This window comes from Girardinichthys multiradiatus, chromosome 3 (genome assembly GCF_021462225.1).
Source record: "Girardinichthys multiradiatus isolate DD_20200921_A chromosome 3, DD_fGirMul_XY1, whole genome shotgun sequence".
In the NCBI taxonomy this organism is placed as follows: domain Eukaryota; kingdom Metazoa; phylum Chordata; class Actinopteri; order Cyprinodontiformes; family Goodeidae; genus Girardinichthys; species Girardinichthys multiradiatus.
Genome location: NC_061796.1, coordinates 23078731 through 23097599, shown reverse-complemented (window position 1 = coordinate 23097599; position 18869 = coordinate 23078731). Strand labels below are relative to the sequence as shown.

General features: G+C 42.3%; 1 protein-coding gene across 2 annotated transcripts in view; it reads right to left on the bottom strand.

Moving 5' to 3' along the window:
- Positions 1-18869, bottom strand: part of taf2 (TAF2 RNA polymerase II, TATA box binding protein (TBP)-associated factor) — a 42203-nt gene that overhangs the window by 4756 nt on the left and 18578 nt on the right. For both annotated transcript variants that reach the window (XR_007037654.1, XM_047361116.1), the window contains exons 13-23: positions 18695-18809; positions 18428-18537; positions 18161-18226; positions 17947-18073; positions 16625-16750; positions 14463-14603; positions 14204-14314; positions 9230-9423; positions 8886-9025; positions 7414-7483; positions 5955-6064 (exon numbers count right to left, since the gene is read on the bottom strand). Coding sequence is in view for 1 of the 2 variants with exons in the window: in XM_047361116.1 (XP_047217072.1) it covers positions 5955-6064; positions 7414-7483; positions 8886-9025; positions 9230-9423; positions 14204-14314; positions 14463-14603; positions 16625-16750; positions 17947-18073; positions 18161-18226; positions 18428-18537; positions 18695-18809 (1310 nt within the window). In the remaining variant the exon portion in view is untranslated. The remainder of the gene's footprint in view (positions 1-5954; positions 6065-7413; positions 7484-8885; positions 9026-9229; positions 9424-14203; positions 14315-14462; positions 14604-16624; positions 16751-17946; positions 18074-18160; positions 18227-18427; positions 18538-18694; positions 18810-18869) is intronic.

Sequence of the window (18869 nt, the reverse complement as noted above, 5' to 3'; positions counted from 1 at the left end):
TGAGTGATACTGAACTTTACTTTAGGTCTATTCCCTCAATTAAAGCATCTACACTGAAAAGTGTTTTTGTTACATAGAGCTTACACGTGGTGCTTTTACTGATCAGAACAAGATAGGATTTTTGAGTTTCTGGACTGTTAAAGCTGAACATCAACTGGTTCTAATCAGCAGCTAAATTCCTCTCCACATCTCTGAGTATCAAGGCTAAATGGGCTACTTTGTTGCAGTGCATCCTTCACTGTTCATCAGAAACAACAAAACATCTACAAATATCGCTTCAGATCTCTTTACCTGTCCCTGAATGCATCCCTGAAGCTTGCGCCATATTACCACGTCGGGTCAGCTAGCTGTGCATCTATCTGGAAGACCTATTAGTAGTTACACATACTGTGTTTTTGTACAGTAATGAATCTCAAATCACACATTTTATTAAAAAGTCCCACTGAGACAATGGAAAGCTATACAATGGGCCATCTGTGACAGCAGAACTAAGTGGACCATGTTCAGAGTCATTCAAGCAGTAGGAGTTGGGGTTAATTAGTCTTACTGAAGCTGACGACCCAAACGGCCAGGCGCCGAACAATCGGGGGCAGTCTGTGGCTTCAGTGGATGGTAGCGGTAAATCACCAGCAGCAACTAAGTGTTCACAGGTCTGACCTTCAGCTGGTGAAACATCATCCTGTGAGTGTGTGTGTGTTTAATCCAGCGGGGGTGCTTGGGGGACCACAGTAACCAGCACCCTCTCATTACACAATATTTAAGTTTACCACAATGGTTACTACATAATTAACCTGGCAGCAGAGCTGTGAAGCTCCCCACGCTAAGCTGGCCTACAGACAGCAGTCCACTGGAAGTAATCATCATAAATAACTTGGTCCATCCTCCTCAGCTTGTAAATCAGTGCATGAAATCAGATGCAGCAACAAGAACCCACAGGTTGGAAGGAAACTGAAACTGTGAACATATACTTGTATTAGGCTTTTGAGGTGGTGGGTATTTGGATTGGCACTCTACCACTGATTGGCCTGGTTGGCTAGCTGAAAGGTACACAGGACCCCCCGGAAGAAATACAAATACTGAAACCTGAGGACACAATAGAAGAAGGAACGAGGAAGTGGGCCAGAGAGCAGACTGTAGCCCTGACCGCCAGAACACAGCATACAATAATGACAGACATTATTGTATGCAGAGACAGATCATTTGGATGCTGTTGAACCCACGCAGAACAAGAGTTGTCGGAGAGGAACCCAGCTATAAATGAAGGGAACCCAGAGTGAACAGCAGGCCCGATTATATCATCATGTGTCCTTAATGGAACCACTAAACACCAACCAGGAGGATAAGCATAAATACTGAAGGATTCAACAGTCTGACACAAGTATACCACTTGCAATGTGGGTGGCGGTGTCACCGATTGGCTCCACCTAGTTTTAGAAGTTGAATCTTGTCGTAGGTTCCAGCGCCTGCACATCATCCTGACTTTAACACTTCTAACAAATTAGCTAACGCTGCAGATAAAGGTGGGTCATTCCTTCCACCAGCTGTGACCAGGGATAAAAAAACCTTTCTGTAACCTTTGTTACAGCCTTATTTCAAATGGTATCAAATTAATCTCTTTTATCAGAACTCTACACACAATACCTCATTATGACAATGTGAAAGATGTTTGTTTGAGATTGTTTAGAAAATTTAAGATATCACAATTACATAAGTATTCACAGCCTTTGCTTAATACTTTGTTGATCTACCTTTGATGGCAATTATAATATATATAATATGATCACAATCTTAGCACACCTATCTTTAGGCAGTTTCACCCATTCTTCTTTGTAGTACCTCTCAAGCTCCATCAGGTTTTAATGGGAGACGTTTGTGTACAACCATTTTCAGATCTCTCCAGAGATGTTCAATGTCCTGGAGTAGCCAAGCTGCTCCAGGACATTCACAGTGGTTCTGAAGCAACTCCTCTGAGATCTTGGCTGTGTGCTTTGGGTTGTTGTCCTGCTGAAATATGAAGCATCGCCCCAGTGTGAGGTCAGGAGCGCTCTGGAGCAGGTTTTCCTCCAGGATGTCTCTGTAAATTGCTACATTCAACTTTCCCTCTACCCTGCCTAGTCTGCTAGTTCCTGCTGCTGAAAAACATCCCCATAGCATGATGGTGCCATCACCATGCGTCACTATTGGGATGGTGTTGGCCTGGTGATGAGTGGTTCCTGGTTTCCTCCAAACATGACACCTGTCATTCACACCAGAGAGTTCAATCTTCATCCCTTTAGACCAGAGGACTTTGGGTGCCTTTTGGCAAACTCCAGATGGGCGGCCATGTGCCTTTTTTGAAAGAAGTAGCTTTCATTTGGCTACTCTACCATACAGGCCTGATTGGTGAGTTGCTGCAGAGATGGTTGTCCTTCTGGAAGGTTCTCCTCTCTCCACAGAGGAACACTGGACCTCTGACAGAGTGACTATGGGATTCTTGGTCACCTCCCTGACTAAGGCTCTTCTCCCCTTCTAGATGACCAGCCAGCACTAGGAAGAGTCCTGGTGGTTCCAAACTTCTTCCATTTATGAATGATGGAGGTCACTGTGCTCACTGGGACCTTCGAAGCAGCAGAAATTGTTCTGCATCCTTCCCCAGACTGGGCCCTTAACACAATCCTGTCTGAGGTCAACACACACTTCTTTGGACTTCATGCTTGGTGTTTGCGCTCTGACAGGTGTGTTCCTTTCCTAATCATGTTCAATCAAGTGAATTTACCGCAGGCGGACTCCTTTTAATCTGTAGAAACATCTCAAGGATGATCAGTGGAAACAGTATGTACCTTAGCTCAATTCTGAGCTTCACGGAAAAGGCTGTAAGCACTTGCATAAATGATTTTTTTCTTTTCTATTTGCAATAAATCCAAAACAATTTCAATACTTTCCAGATGCACTTTACATGGAGCTAATAAATAAAGCTGACCTTGACCTTGCTTTTTTTTTTTTTTGGCTCATTGAGAGCTTTGAGGTGTGAGGTTCAGCTGTAGTAAAGAAGGTTTCAGAACATCCACCAAATGTCAAGACCACCTCCAAACAACAGCGACATGTTGCCAGCATCACACAGGCTCTACTTAACATTGGCAACAGGTGACATCAGGCTGTGCAGTCAGGTAAAAAGTTTTGGACAACAGCTTTCAGACAAGAATGGCAGCAAAGCAGTCAACTCTGCCGAGAAAAACAATGAGATTCTACAGGAAGTGCAAAGGATGGACAGCAGAGGTATTTCCTCTCATCAATCCTCCTCTTGACAGTTTGGGACATTTGAATAAAATATGAAAGCTGCCAAGAGGAAAAAAAGAGCTCCTGGTTGAAAAAACAAATGCCTTGTTGCTAAGGTTACTCATCACAACTGTCCAAAAGTAAAGAAAGTGTCAGCAAAAACCCTTCTAGATGCACAGGATCCACAACCAGAGGGAGTAATCGTTTAAAAAAAAAAAAAAAAAAAACTCAAAAAACTAAATTTTTGTCTCATCAGATCACACGATGTTCTCCCATTCCTCCTTTGGATCATCCAGATGGTCACTGACAAACTTCAGACGGGCCCGGACATGTGCTGGCTTGAGCAGTGGGATCTTGGGTGCTTCTGCAGGATTTTAATCCATGGCTGCGTAGTGTTACTAATGATCTTTGAGACTGTGGTCCAGCTCTCCTCAGGTCATTGACTAGGTCCTGCTGTGTAGTTCTGGGCTGATCCCTCACCTCGTGATCATTGATGCCCCACGAGATGAGATCTTGCATGGAGCCACAGACCGAGGGAGATTGAGCGTCATCTTGAACTTCTTCCATTTCCTTATAATTGCTCCAACAGTTGTTGCCTTCTCACCAAGCTGCTTGGCTATTTTCCTGTAGCCCATCCCTGCCTTGAGCAGGTCTACTATTTTATCCCTGATGTCATTACACAGCTCTCTGGCCTTGGCCATTGTGGAGAGGTTTGAGTTTGTTTGATTGAGTGTGTGGACAGGTGTGTTTTATTCAGAAAAGTTCAAACAGGTGCAGTTAATACAGGTGATGAGTAGAGAACAGGAGGGCTTCTTAAAGAAGAACTAGCAGGCCTGTGAGAGCCACGATTCTTACTGGTTGTTAGGTGAACAAATACTTATGCCATAAAATGCTAATAAATTACTTAAAAATCACACAGTGTGATTTTGTTTTGTTTTAGATTCCGTCACACAGTTGAAGAGAACCTATGATAACAATTAAAGACCTCTACATCCTTTGCAAATGGGAAAACATGCAAAATCAGCAATGTATCAAATATTTTTTCTCCCCACTATATGTTGTTAAATGTCTGATATCATCTGGTTGTGAGTTCCATTCCCCGGCACCTCGCACAGACCAGGCTGACTCACTGAAGTTGCTCTTCCTTAGAGGGATAACAGAGCCTTTTGTCACACACCCACTGTTGTTTCTTGGACTGATGAACTCAGAGAGGAGCTGGAGATAAATTATGAGTTACTTTATAAATCAATCGTAAATCGGCAAATTTGTGAAGGTCAGTCCAGTTTGGAAAACCATACTTGTTCATTATTTCACAAGATGGTTGTTTTATGTCCCCCGAAAGTTTATGTTTTCAGTTGAATTTAGGAAGATTTTTTTGAAATGATTGTCTCCCACCAGAGAAACCCAGCGCTTCAGGAAAGATGCGTCTACTTTCTAAACCCACTTTACCACCACAAACCCCAAAACAGGTCCAAGCAGTTAGTAAAGCTAGGGTTCATTGTGCAAACATAAGAACTGGAAGTTCTAAGCCATTCATAGACCATGAGAAGGTTTCGTTTAATGACTGAATGAGCCTGGTAAAATTAGACTGTGTTCTTCTGAAGGGGAACTATGTTCTCAAATTAAAGAAAACAATATCACCATAAACTTGTTAACCCTACTCTGGTCATAAATCACATTTGCTTGCAGTTTCTTTTTTCTGTGCTTTGTATACATCCTGTCCCAGCCCACATGTTTGGAAAAAAATGGTTTCTTGGTTCTGCTGCATGCAGAGTTTAAGCAATATTTTAGAAAAGAAACTTAGCATGCAGTAACTAATCCCCTATAAGTGCTATTTGCTCCAAATGTGGTTGAATCAGCCTACTGTGGTCAGATTCTACATCGAAAGAGTGGAGGGAAAAACTGGGTCCTAATTTGTTGTATTAGAGGAAAAGAAGCCAAAGAGCGCCGGTCCAAACCCAACTGATCATTATCCTTACTATTAGATTACACATGGGGAGGTAGCTGTGCATGCTTTTAATGTGTCCCATTTAGTCAGGTTCTATAAGCCGATGTAAAAATACAGCAGATGAAGAGGAGCAGGAGCTCAACATTTATAGCTGTGGTTAAAGTACACAAGGGCTCTGAAAGGTGATTCTATTGCTGCTCATGTGTCATTACAGTTTGAATGAAATGTCTTAAGTCTTTTCATCAAACTGTTCAGTGATATGGCCACAAAGACATGCCCTCTCTGTACACTGCCTCTGGTCTTTCACAAGGCAACAAGTCCTCCACATCCAGAGACGGCGGGTGCTGACATCAATGACAGCAGCAGCTCTGATTATACTACACAACTGCTAGCTGTATGCTAGCAACTCAGCTCTGTGACTTCCTCGCGTAAAGCCTCAGATGTGCTGCCTTGGTCTTTGCACAGGTCACACCAACAAGGTACCTCTGGTGTGGTTTGAAAGTAGAAAATCTTCTGGTAAAACAAAGTCAGCCATTCATGCTACACTGAGATTAAAGCTGCACATCATCCCCCAAGGCTGAACTATGGTTTGTCCTGTTTTGGGCCCATATGGGCCATTTATACTTCGTTTTTACTAAATCTTTTACTATAACTCGAGTCCTTCACCAAATAAATCCAGACTTTAAACTGAGCTCCACAAAGATCTCAATTCTTCTGTTTGTCCCTAATCCTGGAGGTGTGTGTGTCTTACCTGAGTTCATTAGTTTCCAGAGCTGATCAACCAGAGCTTCATTACACAGACCTGAGTCTGCTGTCTTAGTGAACGGTGGGTTCTTACAGAGCATGCCCAGAACCTTATGTCTAGTTGGAGAAGAAAACAAGAGCATACATGTTAGTCTGGCCATTGTTTTCTTCTGATCTGCTGATATTAAAAACAAAGTGACAGAAAATCATTACGTTTGGATTATTTGTTAATGACAGCTGCAGCGTTAGCAAAACCCGACCCTGATGCACGTGTCACTATTGTGACCTAGAGTGATAAAAAGGCCTTCAGGTGACCTTAGACTGAACTGAATCATATTTTAACTCCATAGAATGTGTTCTTGAAATTCTCTAAATGAAAGCACTTTGAAGTTGTGATGAAACGTTTAAAATGTGTGAATGCTCTTGAATATTAATGGTGCAGCTTCTAAGCTGCGTCTCTTCTTACTGCAGGTCTCAGAACCAGAGCACACTGCTCCAACCTGAAACATAACAGGAGGCCTTGAACTGTCTCCCTCTGAGAAGATGAAGCAACAACCCTCTGACCTCTGTGTGCTTCTGAGAGCTCAGCCAGAGTGACGAGGATGACAGTGATGCACTGAGCAGCCGACACACACAGAACCAAGAGGCGGGACCAAATCAGACCAACCAAGCGACGGTCAAAATGGTTACGTTGTTCCATTTAACATCATCTTTAATATTTCAGCAAGCTTGTTTTTCAGATTGTTTACAAATTGATTCTGGATTCCAACGAGAGGAATGGCCTCCCATCAAACAGTCTCTGAGCGCTAGAGCCCTCCTGGGCAGACAGCAGCTGTGAGTCAAGGAAGGATGATGACCATCCGCAGCAAGACAAAACCTGGGGCAGAAGCCCAGCTGGTTCTGAGAAAGTAGACAGTGTCTGACCCACTTGAAGGTGCTCCTTCCTGTCCAGTGATTAGGCTGAGTTCTGCCAGCTGGCCATCCTGTTTGATTTTTTCCTCAGAATTTAAAGAAAATTCAAATCAAGAGTGAAGTCTGTGAGGTTTTTCTTTCCCAGAGCGAGGAAGATCATTTAATAAAGTCTGAATGTTCTCTGAGTTCTGTAGAATGACCTCTAAGTAGTTAGATTTCATGTTTTTTTGATATTCGTGTGATCACTAATACTTTTTTAACTGTTTATTTTAGTGACTGGACTAAATGAAGTGTTAATATTGTGATTCCTCTCATTCCTGTCATGTCATCTGAAGAAAACTAATTAATCTCCAGACAGAATGATTTGTGACATATTTGAGATCTTTCTTTTCCATGCATCGTGTGTAAACGTTAGTGAAACATCACCCTAGCTTACGGGCAGTTATTACACTGACATTATAACCATAGATCCATAAACCACGCCAACTTGTTTTTTACTCTGCGTCCCATGCTGCATTGTGTGGTCTAGAAAAGTATGTGCGCCGTGAGCTGACCTGACATAGTGAACCGGGTCATTCTGGACCATGTCAAGCAGCCACTGCAGGTCTGTGGAGCTCCTTTCAACTGCAACAATCCAAAACAACCAAAAATATTCATTATGACACAACAGAAAGAAAACTGAGGAGGAATGCTGGGACATGTTAGCATGGATTGGACCAAAAAAACTAATCAACGCTCACTGAAAAGATCATTGAACTTCTTACAGTTTGTGAGCAGAGGTGGGTAGTATAACTAGTTACTTTTACTCAGGAGTAGTTTTCCCGCATTGTACTTTTTACTTCCACTTGAGCGATTTCCTTTTAAGTACAGCTCCTCTTACTAGCTGCTGTCCCTCCAGTTACTTCAGCGAATGAAGAACAAACACCAGACACACTAGTCTGCTGGGTCATGTAGAGGTCAAGTGAACATACAGTGAGCAGTCAATACTTACTAAGAAGTACTTTAGATTGTTCTAACATGTATACATTACCTGCTATAAGTACTGCTATCAAAGGTTTTTACTGTGGAGAACTGAAACAAGGAATTGTGTTTTTAATCTGTTGTTTTGTAACGATGCGATTTATTTTTACTCACTTTTTATTTCATTATTCAGAACCAGAGCCTGCACCTAATATTAGGTTTTCTCTGTATGATTACATCATTTTCACCAATTAAATTAGAACAAACTGTATTTCTCAAGTACTCAATAGTTAGAACTATTTCACTCTGACTGGAGTATTTTTGGATGACGGCTTTTTACTTGAGCTTTTGGCTCTTCTACCCACCTCTGCTTGTGAGCGACAGGTAAACAGACATACACTCACAGGCCTCTTTATTAGGTACACCTGTTCCCAGTAACACAAAACAGGGACTCAGCCAATCACCTAGATGCAAACCCATGCAAATTAAGACATCTAGAAGATCAGCAGAATGGAGAACCAGAATGTGGAGTAAACAACTTGAAAGGATGGGTAGACTGGTGGTGGCGTCATGGTGTCGGGATTCTTTTGCCACACTTTGGTTCCTTAAGAACCAACTGAGTATAATTGCTGACCATGTCCATGCCTTAATGTCCACAGTGCACCCAGCTTCTGATGGCTGCTTCCAGCAGGATAAAGGTCCATGTTCACCTCAAACTGGTCTTCTGAACATGAAAAGGAGTTCACTGTCCTCCACAGTCACCAAACCTAATTCCAACAGAGCACATTTAGGATGTGGTGGAATGGGAGTTACTTCAGGGATATCAAGCGAACAAAACTGCAGCAGCTGTGTGATGATAGCATGAGTCTCTGAGGAATGCTGCTAGCAAATCATTGAAGAATAAAGGCAGTTCTGAAGGCAGAAGAGGGTCCAACCTGGTAGTACCAAGGTGTACCTAATAAATTTGCTGTTGAGATGCAGAGGAGACACCTTGGTCTATTGAGATGTTCATCAACAACTTTCAGAAAAATGTTGGGAACCAGTGAGGGCCCATAACGCTCCATACCTCTAGTGTAGTCGATAAGAGCCTCCAGAGCAGAAACACGAACGTCTACAAAGTGTCCATACTCAGCGTAGGCCTTGAAGAGCGACGGGTCACTGGGAATATGGCCGTTCTTCTGAAGCTGCCGAATAGCTCTCAGACAGCTGGGGAGACATTAGATCGATGTCTGTCTCACACTTTGGGTTTTATTGCTCTATTTAAACTGACTGTTAAGGTTTAACTCATTATATACAGTCCAATCCCCTCATTAGTAATTACCGCTCTTAATACAAAACCATTTCTACTTTGTCCAGTGAAAGTGAGAAGAAGAGATGCTATTGCTAACAGGGACCATTTCCATTCTGTACCTAACAGTGATGGTGTTCCTGAAACTTGGCAGCAGCTTCTCCATGTTCAGGAAGCGAGTGATCTCCTCCAGGATGAGACGGACATCAGGATTTAAATTGTCCACCGTTCGCACCTCATTGCTGATGCTGATGGCTGGAGTGAGGGAGTTGGTCAAGGCCTCGATCAGATCTGCTCGGTAGTAGTTATCTGAGAACTGGAGACATGCAAGAAGATCGGTAGGAAGTGGAGGGGAAAGGAAATATACATGCTGTTCAAAAAATGCTTTGTTTTTGCTTGCTCAACTGGCTGCCATTTAAGGAGGTGATTATGGTGATTTATGTGAAATGAATAGTGATGTTGCTTCCTCAGACTGGCTTATGCATTGCTTTGAATAACCTAAATCAACTCAGTGTATGATGTGTTTGTTCTGCTGCAATACTTTCCAAAGGTTTCCAAAGAACAACATCTCTGCAGTTTTTCAACTTAAAAACTGAGAGATGATCAGGGTTTGGAAAAAGTATTAAACAACCGCAAACTCCAATGTGTTTTATGGCTAATTATGAAGTGGAAGCAAAAGGAAACAAAGGTTCAAATAAATAAAAATTGGATTGGTGTGGAATGCATTTGTACTCATCTCACACCCCTCTCGCACCGACTACGCCAAAACAAATTCCTTGTATGTCCAAAAACGTACTTGGCAATAAAGCTTTTCTGATTCTGATTCTGATTCTGATCTGAAAAACTGCTCATCTTTTACAGGAACACCTCTACTACCTTCAGCATCTACAGATGAAACTTTTTCCTCATTCTTCTTTGTATAACAGCTCAAAATCAGACTGGATGGAGAACATGCATTTTCTAGGCATACCAAAGACTAATTTGGATGTAGGTCAGGACTTTGACTAGGCCATTCTAACACATGAATATGCATTGATATAACTATCCATTGTGTCTCTGGCTGTATGTTTAAGATGTTTGACCTGCTGGAAGGTTAATCTCCACCCCAGTCTCAAGTCTTCTGCAGCCTCTAACAGGTCTATTTCATGGATTTAGCTCCATCCATCTTCCCATCAACTCTAAGGAGTTCCCCTGTTCCTGTTAATAAAAAGCATCCCCACAGCATGGTGTGGCCACCATCGTGTTTCACTGTGGTTTCACTGTTTTTGAGTGTTAGCTGTCCTCCACACAGTGTTCTGCATGTAGAACAAAAAGCTTAGTTTTAGGCTTTTCTCACCAGTATGCTTGTAGGTCAACCACTATTCAATAAACACAAATTTGTCCAGTGCATAATAGTAGTCCTGTGGACAGATTGTCTTCTAATGAGTTTTTTTACTATCAGGATGTCCACAAAATGCAGTTAAATGCCTTCAGCTGATTCAAAATGCTGCAGCAAGAGTTCTGATGAAAATTAAAAAGAGAGATCATATTTCTCCTACTTTAGCTTCCCTTCATTGGCTCCCTGTTAAATCCAGAATAGAATTTAAAATTCTCCTCCTCACATATAAAGCCCTTAATGATCTAGCTCCATCATACATCAGAGATCTGATGGTTCCATATCTTCCTAACAGAGCACTTCGATTTCAGACTGCAGGTTTACTGGTGGTTCCTAGAGTCTCTAGAAGTAGAATGGGAGGCAGATCCTTTAGTTATCAGGCTCCTCTCCTGTGGAACCAGCTCCCAGTTTTAGTCCGTGAGGCAGACACCCTGTCTACTTTTAAGGCTAGACTTAAAACTTTCCTTTTTGATAAAGCTTATAGTTAGAGTGGCTTAGTTTATCCTGAGCTATCTCTGTAGTTATGCTGCTATAGGCTTAGGCTGCTGGAGGACACTTGTGGCAATTCTGCTATTGAGAGCAGGCAGGACAGAAGGTCCTATGGTATTAAAAACATCGCTAAAAAGACGATGGGGAATAGGATCACAGGTGAATGGTGACGATAGAATGAAATCATTTCTGGGAAATATTTTTGTTTTACAATTTTTACAGTGGTCTGATAAATATGACAGCTATATTCCAACATGTCAAAGGACACCTGAAGCTTGTCCTCCTTCCAGCTTTGCTCAGCTCTCCTTCAGTCCTGTCTGACAACATTCAGCCTGATGTTCCAGTTCAACTAGGATTGAACTGGAACGCCTGCAGCTGATGTTGAATCTGACTGTATTGTTGGACTGAATAGATTTCTATTTTTGTACAGTGCCTTGGAATGCTATTTGTTATGAATTGACGCTGTATAAATAAAATGAATTGGACTGAAGACTTTTTTCAACTATTTTTTTTCTTGCCTCTCTTTCATAACAAAATGGAAATGATTCTAACAGAGTTAACATTGTGACTGGGATTAATGCTCTATATGCCCAGCTGTCAGTTTAGCCGGACTGACGTTTCCTGGCAGATTTGCTCCAGCACCTTATTCTTCCCACTGTCAGATGACCGATAGATGGAAGGGTAGATTGAACGTGGATGATAACAGCTCAGGATATTGTTTTAGAACCTAACCCTGCTTTAACGTTCTCTTTGAGGAACCCAACTGCTTTGTTCCTTGGTCTTCATGATGCCGTTTGTTCTCTAGTGCCCCTTTTCCACTGGCTTTTAGCTGGCGCGGCTCCGCTCCTTTCGGCACAGTACTTGTTGTGTTTCCATAGACCCACTGATGGCTGGAGCTGTGGCGACCGAAGCCCCGCCTCCAGCCATCAGTGTAGCTCGCTGTGCTGCCATTAACATTACTGTGCGACATTGTCACATTAAAGTAATCTGCATGAAATAAAAAAATAATAATAATAATTTAATAGAAAATAAAAACATAAATAAACTAAATGCTAATGTTTGTATTATTGTATATGCGAGAATGTCTAATATGTTTTTTTCAGGTATAAAATAATTCACTGGGATAATTATCTGGACCACAACCCAGTCAGAACCTATTAAATAAGGCTCAGGGGTTCTGATGTGATAGGGGTGTGTCAGGAGAAGCAGAGAGGAGAGACGCTGATGTCTGGACTGATAAGGCTGCACAGTTTGTCTGAAGATGTTAACATTTTGGGCTTTATGAGGAAGTTCTTTTCTCACACATGGCAATAATGAGGACGTTAAAGGGCAAAACCGCACACTTTTGACTGCATTGAAGTTAGTTTTAGGTTGGATATTGGATGCTCCACGGATTCAGCGGAGACTTCCTCCCGTTGGGTCCGATGCAGGCAGTCTGATTACAGGCAGCTGCTCTCTGCCTGCTCCCTCCTCCTGCAGACGCTGGTTTGTTAAAGGACAATAAATGTCCGAACCAAACACGTTGTTTTATGGTGGTTTTGTTCTGTGTGTTTTGGTGGAAATGTTTGTGTGTCTGAACAGCTGAATTTATGTGTGATGAGCTGGTTTAGGATGTTATTAAGTACAGCGCCCCCTACCTGCATGTAATCCAGAAAGCTGACATGGTGTCTTTTTATCTTTTCTTTCAGCCTTTCAGGCATGGTTTATTATCTGTAAATAGGAAAATTATATTTCGGTTCGACCCGCTTTGGCCATTGAGGTCCTTAATATTGTTTATTGTCTTATTAAAACTCATGAGTGACTGCTGCTAGAGGACATAATGACCACTTTCACTCTCTGCTACATTCTCATACTACTCTCCAATTTTGCATTATTTGCTGTTATTTCAGCTTTTAACCTTGTTCTCTCTTTTCTCTTCCTAGAAGCTACACCTGGCCTGGCTCTGTGTCTACCTATGACACCTTTCTGGAGAGGGGAATCGTCCGAGCTTCTGCTGGCAACAACTTAATTAATGCTCACCCTCTACCGATGATCCACTTGGCCCTGTCTTTTAGTGTTTAACCCTTTCTCTCTCCTAGACATGGAAGTTGACTGAGCTTTTACTGTAACTAATTATATGTGCTCACTTTCAGACTCTAACCTTGAAAACTGGCTCAGAGTTTATCTGTTCTTTCTTTCTAGGTGAAACGACTAAAGGAGCTACATCCATTAACATTTACTTTTCCTTCCCATAGAAAGTACTCCTGGATCAGTGCTTCTTTGGTCTCGTTGTGTCTCTGCTCTGTTCTCTCAAACCCCTAGTCGGTCGTGGCAGATGGCCGCTCACACTGAGCCTGGTTCTGCTGGAGGTTTCTTCCTGTTAAAAGGGAGTTTTTCCTCTCCACTGTCGCTACATGTATGCTCAGTATGAGGGATTGCTGCAAAGTCAACGCCAGTGACTGTCCACTGTCTCTACATGCTCATCCAGGAGGAGTGAATGCTGCAAGTCTCTGACTCAATGCAATCTGCTGGGTTTCCTTTGACAGAAACACTTTTTATCCAATTTGAATAAATAACTGAATCTGACTGCACTGTTTGATAGTAAGGATTAACTGGAATGTATCTACCTGACTTGAAATCTCTATGATTCAATTGAATTGACTTTGTAACGTGCCTTGAGACAACCTGTGTTGTGAATTGGCGTTATATGAATGAAATTGAATTGAATAAACTTATCTCTGCACTACCTCAGCGAAAACCTTCTAATTTCTCCCGTTCCCATGGCCAATCAGTGAACAGCAGTCATGTCACATATGGCCCCGGTTGGACCTGCTCAGGAGCACGGACCAAAAAACAAAGTACCGGTACAGAAAAAACAGTAATGGAAACGCTCCTAAGGCCAACCAAGTGGAGTCGAGTAGGGCCAAATCGAGCCAGTGGAAAAGGGACATACCATATCTCTGAGGCCTTCAGAGGACAGCTGGACTCTGATTACTGACTGGGTGTCTTCTGAAGGTAATTTGTATTTACTTTTTTGACTTTATTGTAACATATTTCTAAAACCATGTATCTTTTTGCTCCCTCTGCAGTATTAGCTGCTACCATATTTTAGATTTTTATTCTTTTCACATTCATAAAGCAGGCTAGAAGTAGGTAAAAAAGGTTGAAGACAGGAGAACACCGATGTAAACAGATGTTTCATCTGCTACACAGCATGTACTGGCAGTAAGTTACTTAAAGGCAAAGTGTTTACTTTGTTTTTCCGGTTGTCATTATACTTGATGAGGTCAAGTATAAAGTTGAGGACATCTTTGGGACAGAGGTTCTGCACATCTCTGAGTAACGCCATGGCAACCGGCATCGTCTGACACAAATGAGACATAAAGCATGTTAGAAGTCTTGGAAGTAAATGGAGAAATAGAATCGATAAAGTTCACTAGGTTATGCCACTAGTGGACTGGAAGGATGGAAACCTGGACATGAACAGAACAATGTTTGGGTTTAGTTTGTACCTTCTGCAGGAAGTAGCTCTGGAAGTTAATGAAGTTGTTGGTCCTGACGATGTTGGGGCAGCTCTTACAGCAGAACATTCTGGTGAAGAGCGACTTCATGGCTGGTGGACCCTGCCACGTGCTCATCATGGAATTGGCAATCTGCACAGTTATGAGACCAGTCAGTTGTGTTACTATGCGTTCAGCTGATCTTGCTGAGCACTGCTGGGCTGTCCATTGTGCTTCACCTGCTGTATCACAGCAAAACAGGAAGTGGAGACATGTCCCACTTCCTGCAGACAACTGAGGACAAAACCTTGAGGCCAACAGAATGAAGGCTGAAATCAGAAAATATTTCACTTTGTGAAAGACGTGTGTGCCACAGAAACCATAGGTGAAGAATGCTGGAAGTTGTGCAACAATGGGCTTTCTGTGCATTATGATTTTAGTGGTAAGAACTGGCCCACAAAGTAAACAGTACATGAGGTTAGAACTGGTATGAAGCCCAGTGGAAGCTCCAGCAGGATACCAGGGAATAGATGTTAATGCGCTAATATGGGGCCAAAGGTCACAGACACAGGATGTCATTTTTAGCTAAAAAAATGAAGGGAGGAGAGGGCCTCAGAATGTTTTCCTGTGTTTGGATAGTTTCCTGAACACGGCCATATTTCATGGCCTCTTTCAACCTGCATTCTTCTGTTGTTGTCGTTCTTTTTTAATATGTCAGCTTTTGGCCAATCGGTTCTTTCTCTCGACATTTTCTTCTCATTTCAAACAACTCAAAGCGATGCAAACCAACCAGAGAGCAGCCAAGCTCCCCAGAGTGTGCCGTACTTCAGTCTGTGGTGAGCGTGAGTGAAAGTGTGACACTGCATGTGTTTATGTGTCGTGTTTGCGGTTCAAAGTTGTGCGTGTACCAGTTTAAGACCATTACGATGGGGTCTGTTGGAGTTTAGTAAAAGACGTCCAGTGCAGCCATTTGAACCTCCACTCAGTTAGTTTATCGTGCTGTGAAAATATTGGTTCAGGTGGAACCTGGAGGATGGAAATCCAAGACCAGATCCAGAGAAAGGAGAATTTCCTGCAGCCACAGAATGGGATTATTCAGCGCAGCAAGAGTTAAACCAATGGGTGGTCCTGCTGGCTGAGAACGTCAGGTTTTTCTTCTAATGTTTCACAATATTACATGAACTAAACATTTAGTTTAATAAGTCATCTTTATGTGAGAATGTATAAGAAGTGTGTGTTGGATGCAGAAGCTACAAACAAAACCTATTTGCTCTCATTTTGCAGCATTCCCTCATTAGGGTGTATGGTTGAAAGAGCCCCGGGAATACAGCCGTGGTCGTGAATATATTAGAAAACGCAGGAAAACAATCTGGGGTCAGACATCATTGGCATTTTCTCCATTACACAGCACAAGGTTTTCAAATGGAGCAGCTCTCCACTGATTCATCTCCTACACTGGACAGAATACAAATACATGGTTTCAATACAAAATTCATTAATTATTATTCTTAATTATAACCAAACGTATTATATGATCTTTCTTTTCCTAAAAACAGAGGAGCAGCAGTTTTTACATTCCTTGTACTGATTTGTCTCAGAGCTGCAGGTTCAGATTCATTTTAGGTTCTGAGGTGTTTAATCTCCTGTCTGGACCCAAATCACCTTGGTCTCTTCATTCTAAGCGATACACAGAGGGGGGGGGGGGTCAGTGAATACTGCTACTCTGCAACTATACTGTTAACCGCCATCTAAAACGATTATTTATTATCTTTAGTTTGTGACTACAACCATATCTTTTATTCCTCCTGCGTTCTTGTGTTGCATATTTTTTACTTGTACACTGGTTGCAATGCAGGATTCTAGAACATGTTACATTACACTGTCAAGGTTTCTTGTCTGTTACACACAGGCTGGTGAAAAGCCACGTGCTCCCCTCAGTGTACTTTAAATGTAACTGCTGTGATAAATGGCAACCATGGGAAGCACAGCTGCTGCTCCATCATAACTCTCATCATTCTGGGAGGCGTTTTCTAGCTAGGAAGGTTTAACCACAATCATAATCCAATCCAATCACAGAGAGGCTGTCTGTTATCAAAGCACAAGAGTCTTGCTGGTACCTTTACAAAACAACAATCTCCCAGTTTTCCTAAACTTCTAAGCAAAGAGAGACAGACCTTGGCCAAGCAAAAGCAGGCCTGCATGCGGACTTTGTAAAAACATTGTTCTTGCTCCAGGATGTCAGTCAGAGCCAATCTGGAGGCAGGAGTTGGAAATTTTTCCAGTGCTGTGATGGCTTCCTCCTGCAAAACAAAAAAGGGGAGGTAACCATCTAACTAGTGTCAACACTTGTGGATGGACTCTGGTATGTTTGACAATATGCTGTGTGGAAGAGAATCTACCTACAATGGTTTGAATCATTCATTGTACAACAGTTTATCCAAATGTTCCAAAACAATAACCAAGGAAAAAAAACAGGCTTTGGTTTCCATAACTTTCAGTTCTCTGAAACTTATATTCTCACCGTGTTGATGTCTGAGGGGTTAAAATTCAATTTTTCTGCTATGTGACAAACTGTGAAGAAATGGGTTTCTTCTGTAGTTGGACCTGAAGCTTATAGGAAGCTGCAGCTGTGACACAACACATGCTGACAGATAAATCAACACAGCAAAACGGACTTTCCTTAAACCGCTTCTAGTGCTAAACTGGAACTTACTGGGCACCAGTCCTTTAATGTTTTCACTGAGTCAAACTCTGGCCCTTAAAACTGGTGCTGACCCAGCACCAGTTTGCTGCTGGACCAGAGGGTAGGACCGCTTTCATCAGGAGTTAGGGGCACGCTCCTGGGAATCAGCAGCCAATCAAAAAGCAGTGACTGCCATGTTTAAAACTCTAGACTTTAGTTATGTTTCTGGTCGATAAAACTTAAATCAGAAACGCTGTAAAACCACCGAGCTTAATGACAATAAGATGTCTTATCAGCATCAGAACCAGAGAAGCTGAATGTCTCTGAACGTCAGTCAGAGCTTAAGTAGGTCAATGTGCCGCTTCCAGCAGATTATTTCCCCCTGAACCTATAGACATTAGTTCCATCTGGGTTTAACTCTGTTGGTCTATTAGTAGCTTCAGGTGGTTTAATAAATCTTGCTCTAAAAACTGTTTAACTCCCGATTTCCAACTGCTGGTGCAGATTAGAGATCAGTTGATCAGGAGCAATGGTTCTTTAAAACACTGTTAATAAATGAAGGTGTGTATTGTAGAGCGTCTGGGATTAACTGGAATAAATAATATTATATTTGGTTCAGTTGTCTCCTATCAAATATGATCCTTCACTAAAACACAGAAAAACCAGGGAGGACCAAACAATGAAAGAATGAGACGCTGAAAGCGAGGTTCTGATTTGCCTCTTGGGCTTTGGGAAAGCAAACCAGTTATTTTACAGAACCAGTTAAGAACTGGCTCTAGCATCAGCACTGGTGCTCATCAATTACGAGCCTACCTGTGCAACCACGTCCCTCTCATAGCGCAGCTGATATTGCCACATGAAGTCGGCCTGCTCAAACTCCACTTTCCTCAGAATGGACATGTCTGGGTCAATTCGGATCCACAGGAGAGGAGAGTCAGCACTGCAGAGGAGTCCATACAAGGATGAATATATAAAGCCAGGCTAATAATTTTACAGGGAATGATTTTAAAGAAGCTGAAGCTCTTACTCCATTGCAGACAAATCCATGTCAACTTCCTCTCCATTCATTAGAGGAATCTTCTTCTTCTTGTTTCTGGTAAAGGAACCAATATATGAAAACTGGCAACAATTTAAAGACGAGGTTTCCCAAAAAGAAATGGAAACTGACATTTTACCACAAAACAAGCACCCAGGCCCATTAGTCTGTTCATATTTGACTCGAATGTAGCTAACAGAGGGAAGCCTGCCTAGAAGCTAATGTTGCAACAGCAACTAGTGCTTCAGTGAAGCTTACCTTCTGCTCTTTGAATGGCAGGGGATGTCATGTTTCAGACTGTTCTCCTCTATCTGCAGCGTGTGGTTGAAAGAGCCATCCAGCTCCTGGACCGTCACCTTGATGGGTCCCTGCACAAAAATACAACATTTTCACATTTTGACTTGGGCATCTTTACAGAAACCAAGTGCATTTCAACAAAGTAAACCCATGTAAGAAATCAGAGGTCACATAGCGAGGAATGTCTACACTGCAGACTGTACGGCTCAGCTGCAGCCTGTAGCTCACCACATATTTCTGAGTTCCAGAGGACGTGTAGTCCTGGCGGATCTCCAGCTCCAGCACATTTCTCTTCCTGTTGAAAGCAAAGCTGCCAAAGAATTTCACCACCCCGCTCTGATCTCTGCACATGAAGAGTTAAGGCTGAACACATGTACACAGGCAGTAACTCGGATTATTTAGG